The sequence below is a fragment of the Bombina bombina genome, chromosome 1, assembly GCF_027579735.1.
Source record: "Bombina bombina isolate aBomBom1 chromosome 1, aBomBom1.pri, whole genome shotgun sequence".
Classification (NCBI taxonomy): Eukaryota; Metazoa; Chordata; class Amphibia; order Anura; family Bombinatoridae; genus Bombina; species Bombina bombina.
Genome location: NC_069499.1, coordinates 217,934,902 through 217,947,810, shown reverse-complemented (window position 1 = coordinate 217,947,810; position 12,909 = coordinate 217,934,902). Strand labels below are relative to the sequence as shown.

Here is a 12,909-nt window from a genome sequence, read left to right as displayed (position 1 = left end):
TTCAAGGGGGTAAGTCACCATATAGCAAAATAATGCAGCTTGTGCTAACAAACTACGGTTATGATTTGTGTGTCAGTGGTGCTTAAAGTGAAGGTCAATTTAGATAAATCGGTGCCTGGTTTTTAATAATCCTATTAAAAACAAGGGCACTTTAATTAATCAAAATTAACATTTCACTTGTTTTCTTCAAAAACCTTTTAATCCTGACAATCGACCGCTTCCTCCGCCCGTCACAAGCCCTCTTCGCGGGTCCAAAATGACGAATACGGCTTCCTCCAATCACGGCGTTGCCTCAGGCCATGATTCCCCCGGGGGGAAAGCCGTGATTGGAGGAAGCCGGATTTGTCATTTCTGACATATGAAGAGGCTTCCGACGGCTGGGGGAATCGCTGGAGCGGCTGTCAGGATTAAAAGGTACGTTTTTAAAGAAAACAAGTGAAATGTCAATTTTGATGAATTAAAGTGCCCTTGTTTTTAATAGAATTATTAAAAACCGGGCACCGATTCATCTAAATTGACAATTTATATTATATGCATATACATTCATACAACCAGTCAAACATTTAAGAACACCTCCATTTTTCAATTTTTTACATTAATGCAATGTGAAATTAAATAGAACAAAAACAATATTATATATATATATATATATATATATATATATATATATATATATATATATATATATATATATATATATATATATATATATATATATATATATATAAAATTGTTACATGTAAAAAAATTAAAAAAACTATCAGATATAACAGCTGAACATAATGGTGGCATTCTTTCTACAACGGAAAATTCTTCCCAGCACTGTTGCAGAAGTTCCCACAAATGTGTTGTACTTGTAAATTGCTTTCCTTTCACCCTTCTGTCTGATTCATCTCAAATCAGCTTGATGGGGTTTAAGTCTGGAGGCTGCTGGTCATTCTGCAATTTAAGGCTACCATATTTTGTTCTTCTCATATTGCCTGGAGTTATGCCTTTGGTCAATCTCTGGCGGTAAAATAAACCCCTGACCAAACAGATGTATACCTATAGTATTGCATGGTGCAGCAAAATGCTTTTTTTGGGTCAGGATGCCACTCACCCTGTGCAAGTTTCTAACTCTGGATCCTGTGATAGAGCCCCAAACCATCCTCTTTTGACACAATGAGGGACAATCCTATTGACTAATTTATGCCATACAAAAACCCTGCATGATGAACTGAAAATATAAAATTTTGATTAATTGGTCCATAAGACCACCTTAGCTTCAGTATACCATTGCTGGTGCTTCATGGGCCAGAGGTTGTCATCTTTGCAATGGTTTTGTTACTGCCACTCAATCTGGCAAACCTGTAGCTTAAAGTCTTCTCTTCAAATTGAAAAGTGAAACTTGCTTACTTTGACTAGTGTTTAGCCACCTATCACACAAGTTGTTGAATCTAAGAAACTTCTCTTCTGATTCTGTGCCTTTTGGTGGTATTAGAAAATGTACTCACCGAGACCTTGGCTTTCTTTGCAATTTCTCTAAAATAAAGACCTACAAATGTAAGTCTTATAATGGTCTGGTAACCTACAATTGTTACTTTAACCTCTGGCATTTTACCACTTACCTTTGAAAAATTTCAAGACATTCGCTGGACTTGAGCGGTTTAAATTTGAATAAAATCTGGAAACTGGTAAAATGAAGGGAAGGTGCGTTTTATATGTATAAAAAACTATTTATAGTGATCTATCTATTCTAGTGCTGTGAGAAACTGTTTATTAAATCCACTTCACTATTTCTAATGCAGTATGCCCTTCCACACATGACATCTTGTTCTGTGCCATCTTCTCCGACATAGGTTTTTAATTACAAAAACATATGATACAACTAAAATTACAAATCAAAATGTATTCCTGATTAAGTGGATAGGTTATACATGGACAGTTACCACTATCTAATAACTTGCCACTATTCAGTCAATTTCAGTACTGCTGGAATACACATTAAACATGAAACTATTGATTATATCATTTTAGAAATGTTTCAATTATGCCATAGCTGCCAGCAATTATAGTCATGTTTCCTTGAAGTAAAAAAATAAAAAAAATAAACCTCATGCGTTACGGCAAGTTTCAGGTCATGAAGCCTCTCGATCACCAAATGAGAGTGGAAGGTAGACAAACTGCGAACTAAAGTCAGCCCTTCAATCTTCTTTTCCCTGTAAAAATGCAACAAACCATTATTGGTTAAGGGTTTTAAGAAAAGTATACTACAGGCAACATTTTATTAATATCCTCCTTCTCTATTGTTTTTTTAATTTTAATCATACTTTATGAATAAATCACTCTCTCTTCAAAAGGGTGACAAAGCCTAATGCTAGATCCTTTAAAGGGACAAGAAACCCAATTTTTTTCTTTCACGATTCAGATAGAGCATGTGACAATAAACAACTTTCCAATTTACTTAAATTTTCTAATTTGCTGTGTTCTCTTTGCAACATTTGTTGAAAAGGATAACTAGGTAGGCTCATGAGCTGCTGATTGGTGGCTGCAAATATATGCTTCATGTTAACAATGCATTCAGCTAGCTCCAGAGTACTGCATTACTGCTCCTTTAACGCAGGATGCCAAGAGAGTGCAGCAAATTAGATAATAGAAGTAAATTGCAAAGTTGTTTAAAATTGTATTCTCTATCTGTATTATTATTATACTTTATTTATGAAGCGCCATCATATTCCGCAGCGCTGTCCATGGATACAGTTAATTTAAATAAAACAATAGTATAAAACTTCTAAGACTAAGAGAATTTACAAACACATACAGGAGGAAATGAGGGCCCTATTCCCGTGGGAACAATCTAGAAGGGTAGGAGGTTGAGAAACAGGAGGCGAGGACTGCAAGATTGAGAAAGATGTTAATGGGGAGTTAGATGAGGGAAATGTTGTTAGGTAAGAGAAATATTATTGAGTTCGGTGGTAGGCTTCTCTGAACAGAAAAGTCTTCAGAGAGCATTTAAAAGGAAGAAAGATTAGGGCAAAGCCTGACAGCACGAGGGAGAGTGTTCCTGAGGGTAGGTGCTGCATGACAGAAGTACTGCAGTCTAGCATGAGAGGAAGCGATAGTCGCAGATGCAAGGAGCAGGTCATTGTTGGATCTTAGTGGGCGGGCTGGAGTATACTTGTTGTTTAGAGAGGATAGGTAGAGGGGAGCTGTGTTGGTGAGAGGTTTGTATGCAAGGGTGAGAATTTTGAATTTAATTCTGCTGTGAATGGGGAGCCAATGAAGGGATTCGCAGAGAGGTGCAGCAGATACAGAGCGACGGGAAAGTTGGATCAGCCTGTCAGAGGCATTTAGGATGGACTGAAGGGGGGAGAGGCGGGAAAGAGGAAGGCCAGTAAGTAGGTTATTGCAGTAGTCAAGTCGGGATATAACAAGGGAGTGGATTATTTGCTTTGTGGTGTTAGCGTAAAAAGGTTGAATCTTGGAAATATTGCGTAAATGGTTGCGGCAGGATGTAGAAAGCGATTGTATATTGGGGGCGAAGGATAGATTTGAGTCAAGTGTAACTCCGAGGCAGCAGACTTGGGGTGATGGGGAAATGGCGATGCCATCAACAGGGATAGAGAAGTCACAAGTCGGCGTAGAGCTTGAGGGGGGGGGGGGGGGAGATAAGAAGGAGCTCAGTCTTGTACATGTTAATCTTAAGGTGGTGAGAGGCCATCCAGGAAGAAAACATAATTTATGCTTACCTGATAAATTTATTTCTCTTGTAGTGTATCCAGTCCACGGATCATCCATTACTTATGGAATATATCTCTTCCTAACAGGAAGCTGCAAGAGGATCACCCAGCAGAGCTTGCTACATAGCTCCTCCCCTCACATGTCATATTCAGTCATTCGACCAAAGCAGACGAGAAAGGAGAAACCATAGGGTGCAGTGGTAACTGGAGTTTCATTAAAATTTAGGTCTGCCTTAAAGACAGGGCGGGCCATGGACTGACTACACTACAAGAGAAATACATTTATCAGGTAAGAATAAATTATGTTTTCTCTTGTTAAGTGTAGTCAGTCCACGGATCATCCATTACTTATGGAATACCAAAACCAAAGCTAAAGTACACGGATGAAGGGAGGGACAAGGCAGGAACATTAAACAGAAGGAACCACTGCCTGAAGTACCTTTCTCCCAAAAATAGCCTCCGAAGAAGCAAAAGTGTCAAATTTGTAAAATTTTGAAAAGGTGTGAAGCGAAGACCAAGTCGCAGCCTTGCAAATCTGTTCAACAGAGGCCTCATTTTTAAAGGCCCAGGTGGAAGCCACAGCTCTAGTAGAATGAGCTGTAATCCTTTCAGGAGGCTGCTGTCCAGCAGTCTCATAGGCTAAACGTATTATGCTACGAAGCCAAAAAGAGAGAGAGGTAGCCGAAGCCTTTTGACCTCTTCTCTGTCCAGAGTAAACGACAAACAGGGAAGAAGTTTGACGAAAATCTTTAGTTGCCTGCAAATAGAATTTCAGGGCACGGACTACATCCAAATTATGCAAAAGTCGTTCGTTCTTTGAAGAAGGGTTAGGACACAGTGATGGAACAACAATCTCTTGATTGATATTCCTGTTAGTAACTACCTTAGGTAAGAACCCAGGTTTAGTACGTAGAACTACCTTGTCTGAATGAAAAATCAGATAAGGAGAATCACAATGTAAGGCAGATAACTCAGAGACTCTTCGAGCCGAGGAAATAGCCATCAAAAACAAAACCTTCCAGGATAACAGCTTGATATCAATGGAATGAAGGGGTTCAAATGGAACGCCTTGAAGAACATTAAGAACTAAGTTTAAGCTCCACGGCGGAGCAACAGTCTTAAACACAGGCTTAATCCTAGTTAAAGCCTGACAAAAAACCTGAACGTCTGGAACTTCAGCCAGACGTTTGTGTAGAAGAATAGACAGAGCAGAAATCTGTCCCTTTAACGAACTAGCAGATAAGCCCTTTTCTAAACCCTCTTGTAGAAAGGACAATATCCTAGGAATCCTAACCTTACTCCATGAGAAAACTCTTGGATTCGCACCAATATAAATATTTACGCCATATCTTATGGTAAATTTTTCTGGTAACAGGCTTCCTAGCCTGTATTAAGGTATCAATAACCGACTCCGAGAAGCCACGCTTTGATAGAATCAAGCGTTCAATCTCCATGCAGTCAGCCTCAGAGAAATTAGATTTGGATGTTTGAAAGGACCCTGAATTAGAAGGTCCTGTCTCAGAGGTAGAGACCACGGTGGACAGGACGACATGTCCACTAGGTCTGCATACCAGGTCCTGCGTGGCCACGCAGGCGCTATCAGAATCACCGAAGCTCTCTCCTGTTTGATCTTGGCAATCAAACGAGGAAGCATCGGGAATGGTGGAAACACATAAGCCATGTTGAAGACCCAAGGGGCTGTCAGAGCATCTATCAGCACCGCTCCCGGGTCCCTGGACCTGGATCCGTAACAAAGAAGCTTGGCGTTCTGGCGAGACGCCATGAGATCCAGATCTGGTTTGCCCCAACGAAGAATCAGTTGAGCAAAGACCTCCGGATGAAGTTCCCACTCTCCCGGATGAAAAGTCTGGCGACTTAGAAAATCTGCCTCCCAGTTCTCTACGCCTGGGATGTAAATCGCTGACAGGTGGCAAGAGTGAGACTCTGCCCAGCGAATTATCTTTGAGACTTCCAACATCGCTAGGCAACTTCTGGTTCCCCCTTGATGGTTGATGTAAGCCACAGTCGTGATGTTGTCCGACTGAAATCTGATGAACCTCAGAGTTGCTAACTGAGGCCAAGCTAGGAGAGCATTGAATATTGCTCTTAATTCCAGAATATTTATTGGGAGGAGTTTCTCCTCCTGAGTCCATAATCCCTGAGCTTTCAGGGAGTTCCAGACTGCGCCCCAGCCTAGAAGGCTGGCGTCTGTTGTTACAATCGTCCAATCTGGCCTGCGAAAGGTCATCCCCGTGGACAGATGTGGCCGAGAGAGCCACCATAGAAGAGAATCTCTGGTCTCTTGATCCAGACTTAGTAGGGGGGACAAATCTGAGTAATCCCCGTTCCACTGACTTAGCATGCACAATTGCAGCGGTCTGAGATGCAGGCGCGCAAATGGTACTATGTCCATTGCCGCTACCATTAAGCCGATTACTTCCATGCACTGAGCTACTGACGGGTGTGGAATGGAATGAAGGACACGGCAAGCATTTAGAAGTTTTGATAACCTGGCCTCTGTCAGGTAAATTTTCATCTCTACAGAATCTATAAGAGTCCCTAGAAAGGGAACTCTTGTAAGTGGTAATAGAGAACTCTTTTCCACGTTCACCTTCCACCCATGCGACCTCAGAAATGCCAGAACTATCTCTGTATGAGACTTGGCAGTTTGAAAACTTGACGCTTGTATCAGAATGTCGTCTAGGTACGGAGTCACCGCTATGCCTCGCGGTCTTAGTACCGCCAGAAGTGAGCCCAGAACTTTTGTAAAGATTCTTGGAGCCGTAGCTAATCCGAAGGGAAGAGCTACAAACTGGTAATGCCTGTCTAGGAAAGCAAATCTTAGGTACCGATAATGATCCTTGTGAATGTGTGAAGGTAGGCATCCTTTAAATCCACTGTGGTCATGTACTGACCCTCTTGGATCATGGGAAGGATGGTTCGAATAGTTTCCATTTTGAATGATGGAACTCTTAGAAATTTGTTTAGGATTTTTAAGTCCAAGATTGGTCTGAAGGTTCCCTCTTTCTTGGGAACCACAAATAGATTTGAATAGAATCCCTGCCCGTGTTCCGTCCGCGGAACTGGGTGGATCACCCCCATTAGTAAGAGGTCTTGTACACAGCGTAGAAACGCCTCTTTCTTTATTTGGTTTGCTGATAACCTTGAAAGATGAAACCTCCCTTGTGGAGGAGAAGTTTTGAAGTCCAGGAGATATCCCTGAGATATGATCTCCAACGCCCAGGGATCCTGGACATCTCTTGCCCAAGCCTGGGCGAAGAGAGAAAGTCTGCCCCCCACTAGATCCGTTTCCGGATAGGGGGCCCTCTCTTCATGCTGTCTTGGGGGCAGCAGCAGGTTTCTTGGCCTGCTTGCCCTTGTTCCAGGACTGGTTAACTTTCCAGCCCTGCCTGTAACGAGCAACAGCTCCTTCCTGTTTTGGAGCGGAGGAAGTTGATGCTGCTCCAGCCTTGAAGTTACGAAAGGTACGAAAATTAGACTGCTTGGCCTTTGATTTGGCCCTGTCCTGAGGTAGAGCATGGCCCTTACCTCCCGTAATGTCAGCTATAATTTCTTTCAAGCAGGGCCCGAATAAGGTCTGCCCTTTGAAAGGAATATTAAGCAATTTAGATTTAGAAGTCACATCAGCTGACCAGGATTTAAGCCATAGCGCTCTGCGCACTTGGATGGCGAATCCGGAGTTCTTAGCCGTAAGTTTGGTTAAATGTACGATGGCATTAGAAACAAATGCGTTAGCTAGCTTAAGTGCTTTAAGCTTGTTCATAATTTCATCCAATGGAGCTGTGCGAATGGCCTCTTCCAGAGACTCAAACCAGAATGCCGCCGCAGCAGTGACAGGCGCAATGCATGCAAGGGGCTGTAAGATAAAACCTTGTTGAACAAACATTTTCTTAAGGTAACCCTCTAATTTCTTATCCATTGGATCTGAAAAGGCACAACTATCCTCCACCGGGATAGTGGTACGCTTAGCTAAAGTAGAAACTGCTCCCTCCACCTTAGGGACCGTCTGCCATAAGTCTCGTGTGGTGGCGTCTATAGGAAACATTTTCCTAAATATGGGAGGAGGGGAAAAGGGCACACCAGGTCTATCCCACTCCTTGCTAATAATCTCTGTAAGCCTTTTAGGTATAGGAAACACGTCAGTACACACCGGTACCGCATAGTATCTATCCAACCTACATAATTTTTCTGGAATTGCAACCGTGTTACAGAGTTAGTCGGCATAACTTCCCCCTCTTTGTCTGGTGATAATTTCTTTACATGTAAAGATTGACTTTTATTTAAAGTAGCATCAATGCAATTAGTACATACATTTCTATTGGGCTCCACATTGGCCTTTAAACATAGTGAACAAAGAGATTCATCTGTGTCAGACATGTTTAAACAGACTAGCAATGAGACTAGCAAGCTTGGAAATACTTTTCTAAATAAATTTACAAGCAATATAAAAAACGCTACTGTGCCTTTAAGAAGCACAAAAAGCTGTCACAGTTGAAATAACAATGAACCAAAATAGTTATAGCAACCAATTTTTCACAGTAAATGTATTAAGTTAGCAAAGGATTGCACCCACCAGCAAATGGATGATTAACCCCTTAATACCCAAAAACGGATTAACAATTTAATAATTAACGTTTTTTTTTTGTTTTTTTTTCACAGCCAAACACACTGTCACAGGTCTCTGTGACTGATTACCTCCCTCAAAATGAATTTTGAAGACCCCTGAGCTCTCTAGAGATTATTTCAGTATTAACAGTATTTTCAGAGTCAATTCCATTCCTTAGAAAAATACATTCAGTGTACACACACTCATCAGCCTAATACCAGTCGCTATCACTGCATTTAAGGCTGAACTTACTTTACATTGGTATCAGCAGTATTTTCTCAGTCAATTCCATTCCTCAGAAAAATAATTACTGCACATACCTCATTTGCAGGGGGGGCCCTGCATGCTATTCCCCTTCTCTGAAGTTACCTCACTCCTCAGATGAGAACAGCCAGTGGATCTTAGTTACGTCTGCTAAGATCATAGAAAACGCAGGCAGATTCTTCTTCTAATGCTGCCTGAGAATAAACAGCACACTCCGGTGCCATTTAAAATAACAAACTTTTGATTGTAGAAATAAACTAAGTTAAAAAACACCACAGACCTCTCACAGCGACCTATCTAGTTAGGCTGCAAGAGAATGACTGAATATGACATGTGAGGGGAGGAGCTATGTAGCAAGCTCTGCTGGGTGATCCTCTTGCAGCTTCCTGTTAGGAAGAGATATATTCCATAAGTAATGGATGATCCGTGGACTGACTACACTTAACAAGAGAAATACCCTATAAACAGTCGCTGACATGAGAAAGGAAAGAGGGAGAGAGAGCAGGGGCGAAGAGGTAAATCTGCGTGTCATCAGCATAGAGGTAATATTTGAAGCCATAACTGTTGATAAGTTGACCTAGTGAAGAAGTAGAAATGGAGAAGAGTAGAGGACCCAGAACAGATCCTTGCGGTACTCCAACAGACAGAGGCATTGGAGAGGAGGAGTCGCCAGCAAATAACACATATAAAACTGAATCCAGGAAAGAGCAGTGTCACAAAGGCCAAAAGAGCTAAGGGTCTGTAGGAGGAGGGGGTGGTCAAGGCAGCTGAGAGGTCAAGTAAGATGAGTATAGAGTAGTGGCCAATATATTTAGCAGAGAAAAGATCGTTAGTAACCTTGGTAAGGGCAGTCTCAGTTGAGTGTTTGGGGCGTAATCCAGATTGCAGGGGGTCAAGCAAGGAGTTGGCAGACAGGAAGTGGGTTAGGCGATTGTTAACTAGGTTTTCAAGGAGTTTTTATGTTAATTGAAGCAGTGATATGGGGTGGTAGCTTTCAGGAGAATTAAGGTCGAGGGAGGGTTTTTTGAGTATGGAAGTGACTTTTGCGTGTTTGAAAGAAGATGGGAATGAGCCGGTAGAGAGAGATAGGTTGAAGATGTGGGTAAGAGCAGGAGTGAGGGTGGAAGATAGGGAGGGTATTAGATGGGAAGGGATAACGTCGAGTGGGCAGGTAGTGAGGCGTAAGGAAAAAACTTCATTCTCAGTGGCTGGATGGAAGATGCAAAGGGTGGCAGAGGGAGTAACTGGGCCTGTTGATAGAATATTGCAGGTTGGTGTTGGGATGTTGCTTCGTTTAGTACATGTTTTGTTTAAAAAGTAGTCTGCCAGGTCTTGAGCACTAGAGACAGATAGGGGGGTGGAGCAGGTGGGTAGAGGAGAGAGTTAAAGGTTGAGAAGAGTCGTTTAGGGTTTGAGGAAAGAGTAGATATGAGAAGAAAAGTAGGTTTGCTTGGCTAAGTGAAGAGCAGAAGTGTATGAACGAAGAATAAACGTATAGTATATGAAGTCAGGTTCAGAGTGAGTTTTCCTCCAGACATGCTCAGCAGTACGGGAGCATTTTTGCAAATAGCGTGTTTGCTGAGAGTGGCAGGGCTGCAACTGACGGCGTGATGTTTTGCGCAGCAGGGGAGGAGCAAGTGTGTCTAGTGCAGAGTTTCATCTGTATCATGAAAGAAAAAAAATTGGGGTTTGTGTCCCTTTAATATTGAGAAAGTGATGATATGGTTTTAAGTAAAAACAATTGCATATTTAATACCAGAAATGTTTATCTGAAGTGCAGTTTGCATGTAGACCAACTGATAAACATTATTAAACCTGAATGCACAAGACAGAATACAGCTGCTCTACAAACATATTTAAAAAATCCTCATTCCTGCTACCTACAATAATAATATGATTGAGTAGCCAATAATTATGTTTTATCAGAACTATGGCAAACTAGTGCCAAAAGAATTGCTTTATTGCCCCTTGGAAGACCAAATATGTGTTATTGAGGCAGATAAAAAACCTCTCCATTATCTCTTAGTAAAACTATTGGTTTGTTTATTTGGAATTGAACAATGTTTGTAGCCATAACATATGAAAAAAATTCAACCCATTTTAAAAAAAAAAAAACAACAACAATTTATATAATGAATAACAGGCTTCTATATTTTTGCTTAGTTTTTTCCTGGAGTATTTTGAACCTCCTCTTGTTCAACAAAAAATAGCAAATGCTTCATGAATTTATTATTCAAATGTTATCTGTAATAATTATATGGATATTAAACACAAAACTGTATTTTCTATACATAAAAACAACAAAAAACAAAAAATATACTTTAATTATTTATGTTGATCCCTTGTAATTAAAAAGGAATCTAAAGTCAAAATTAAACTTTCATGATTCAGACAAGTGCGAGCTGTACCATTATTCTTTTCCACACAAGGGTATTTTGTGATTTTGCGTGGAAGTCTTTTTCTTTAATTATTCCTAATTATCATTTAGCTAGAATTTACCGTTTTGTTTCATATTTATTTTATTGTAAAATTAAAATTGTACTTGGGTGCAACAAACTAATTGATGAACACTTGAAGACCTTTTCTATATGAGTGAAAATTGCTATGACAGTACTATCATGCTTCAGTATGTCACAGTACATGTTGGCATTCATGGTTCCCTCAATGAACTGTAGCTCCCCAGTGCCGGCAGCACTCATGCAGGCCCAGACCATGACACTCCCACCACCATGCTTGACTGTGGGCAAGACACACTTGTCTTTGTACTCTTCACCTGGTTGCTGCCACACACGCTTGACACCATCTGAACCAAATAAGTTTATCTTGGTCTCATCGGACCACAGGACATGGTTCCAGTAATCCATGTCCTTAGTCTGCTTGTCTTCAGCAAAGTGTTTGCGGGCTTTCTTGTGTATCATCTTTAGAAGTGGCTTCCTTCTGGGACGACAGCCATGCACACTGTTCCCTCTAAGGTGCGCGGCAGCGCAACTTCCCTCTCTGTGTAGCGCAGGCAGTACATCAGGCCGCGCAAAACACAGAAGGAATGTAGAAAGTTTTTTTTTTTTAATTCATCACTGCTAGCCTTCAGGAAAACACAGCTGCAAGACGTTTGACACTGTTAAAAGGTCCCTCCGGTGTAGAACAGCTTAATCTGTTTCCTGTACTACACTGAGGGGGAGGACCTAAGCTGACTGACAGCTGTGTGCATAAATCACACAGTGCTGTCAGAGAGCAGAGAGATCAAGCACAGCTCAAAACGGAGGGCAGCAGGAAATAAGCATTTCCAGTGACACGATAGAATGTCAGTGGATTCAAGTTTGCAAACCATAGAACAGATCTGAAAAAGCTTATAAGATAATATTCTCCACATTGTGCACTGCAAGCAGTTTTCAAATGGTAATAGGGTACTTCATAAACAGAGAGCAGACCCCCCCCTCCCGAAAAATAAAGTTATAAAGCAGTTTTTTAAATATGAAACGGAATCCTCTAACATACTAACACATCTTTTAACATTATTGCATTCCTGCACAGACACCCTATAGATTAGATTTAATTAGTTTTTCAGTCTAGTGTGACTTCCTGCATAATTAACTCACAAACCACCATACCACACACAGATCTCTTGTATGAACACTTTTCCTTTCATATTTGGTCATTTGAAAAAACTTATTTCAATGCAGTTATACTTGCTAAGTCTCAAGCTGCAGTTCTGCGCTTTTGTACGTAAGTAAGTTTTTTGTAAACATATCTGTTAGGCGTATGCATACAGCACAGCTGCACAATTTTATTAGGCAAGTAAGATACAGATATGGTCTGGATTCAAGGTCCTTTATGTGGAGTATTCCACCTTCTCGAGAGCAAAGGATAAGGGTTATTTATTTCCATAGAGGTTAAAGCCAACGAAGCAAAGTTCTGTGCACACATGAAGTTTATGTGCAGACAAGCTGCCTGTACCTTGCTGTATCCTGGAGCATCGCTTGCAGTGTAGAGAATTGTAGTGTGTGTGTGTGACACTGTGTAACTATAGTATAAGATTGTAGACTCGTGTGCATAGCTTAGGAGGGTGCTGATTGAGTAGTGGTATTGTGTAGCTGCTGCAGTGTATATAGTTGTATGTCAGAACCTGTAGACTAAAGACTGTATGTTAGTCTGCTGTATAAGTGTAGAGTGCAATGTATTGCCAGGGCAGGATGTGAGTGAGTGGCTATAAAGGCTGTATAAGTGTAGCGTGCAATTGCCAGTACAGGGCAGGATGTGAGTGGCTATGTCAGTGACTGCATTCTGCATTGTTCCTCAGCC

General features: G+C 41.1%; 1 protein-coding gene across 1 annotated transcript in view; it reads right to left on the bottom strand.

Annotated features, from left to right (window-relative positions):
* TOGARAM1 (TOG array regulator of axonemal microtubules 1) overlaps positions 1–12,909 on the bottom strand; it is a 334,226-nt gene that overhangs the window by 77,929 nt on the left and 243,388 nt on the right. The window contains 1 exon segment of the mRNA XM_053697849.1: positions 2,093–2,198. Coding sequence (XP_053553824.1) covers positions 2,093–2,198 — 106 coding nt within the window.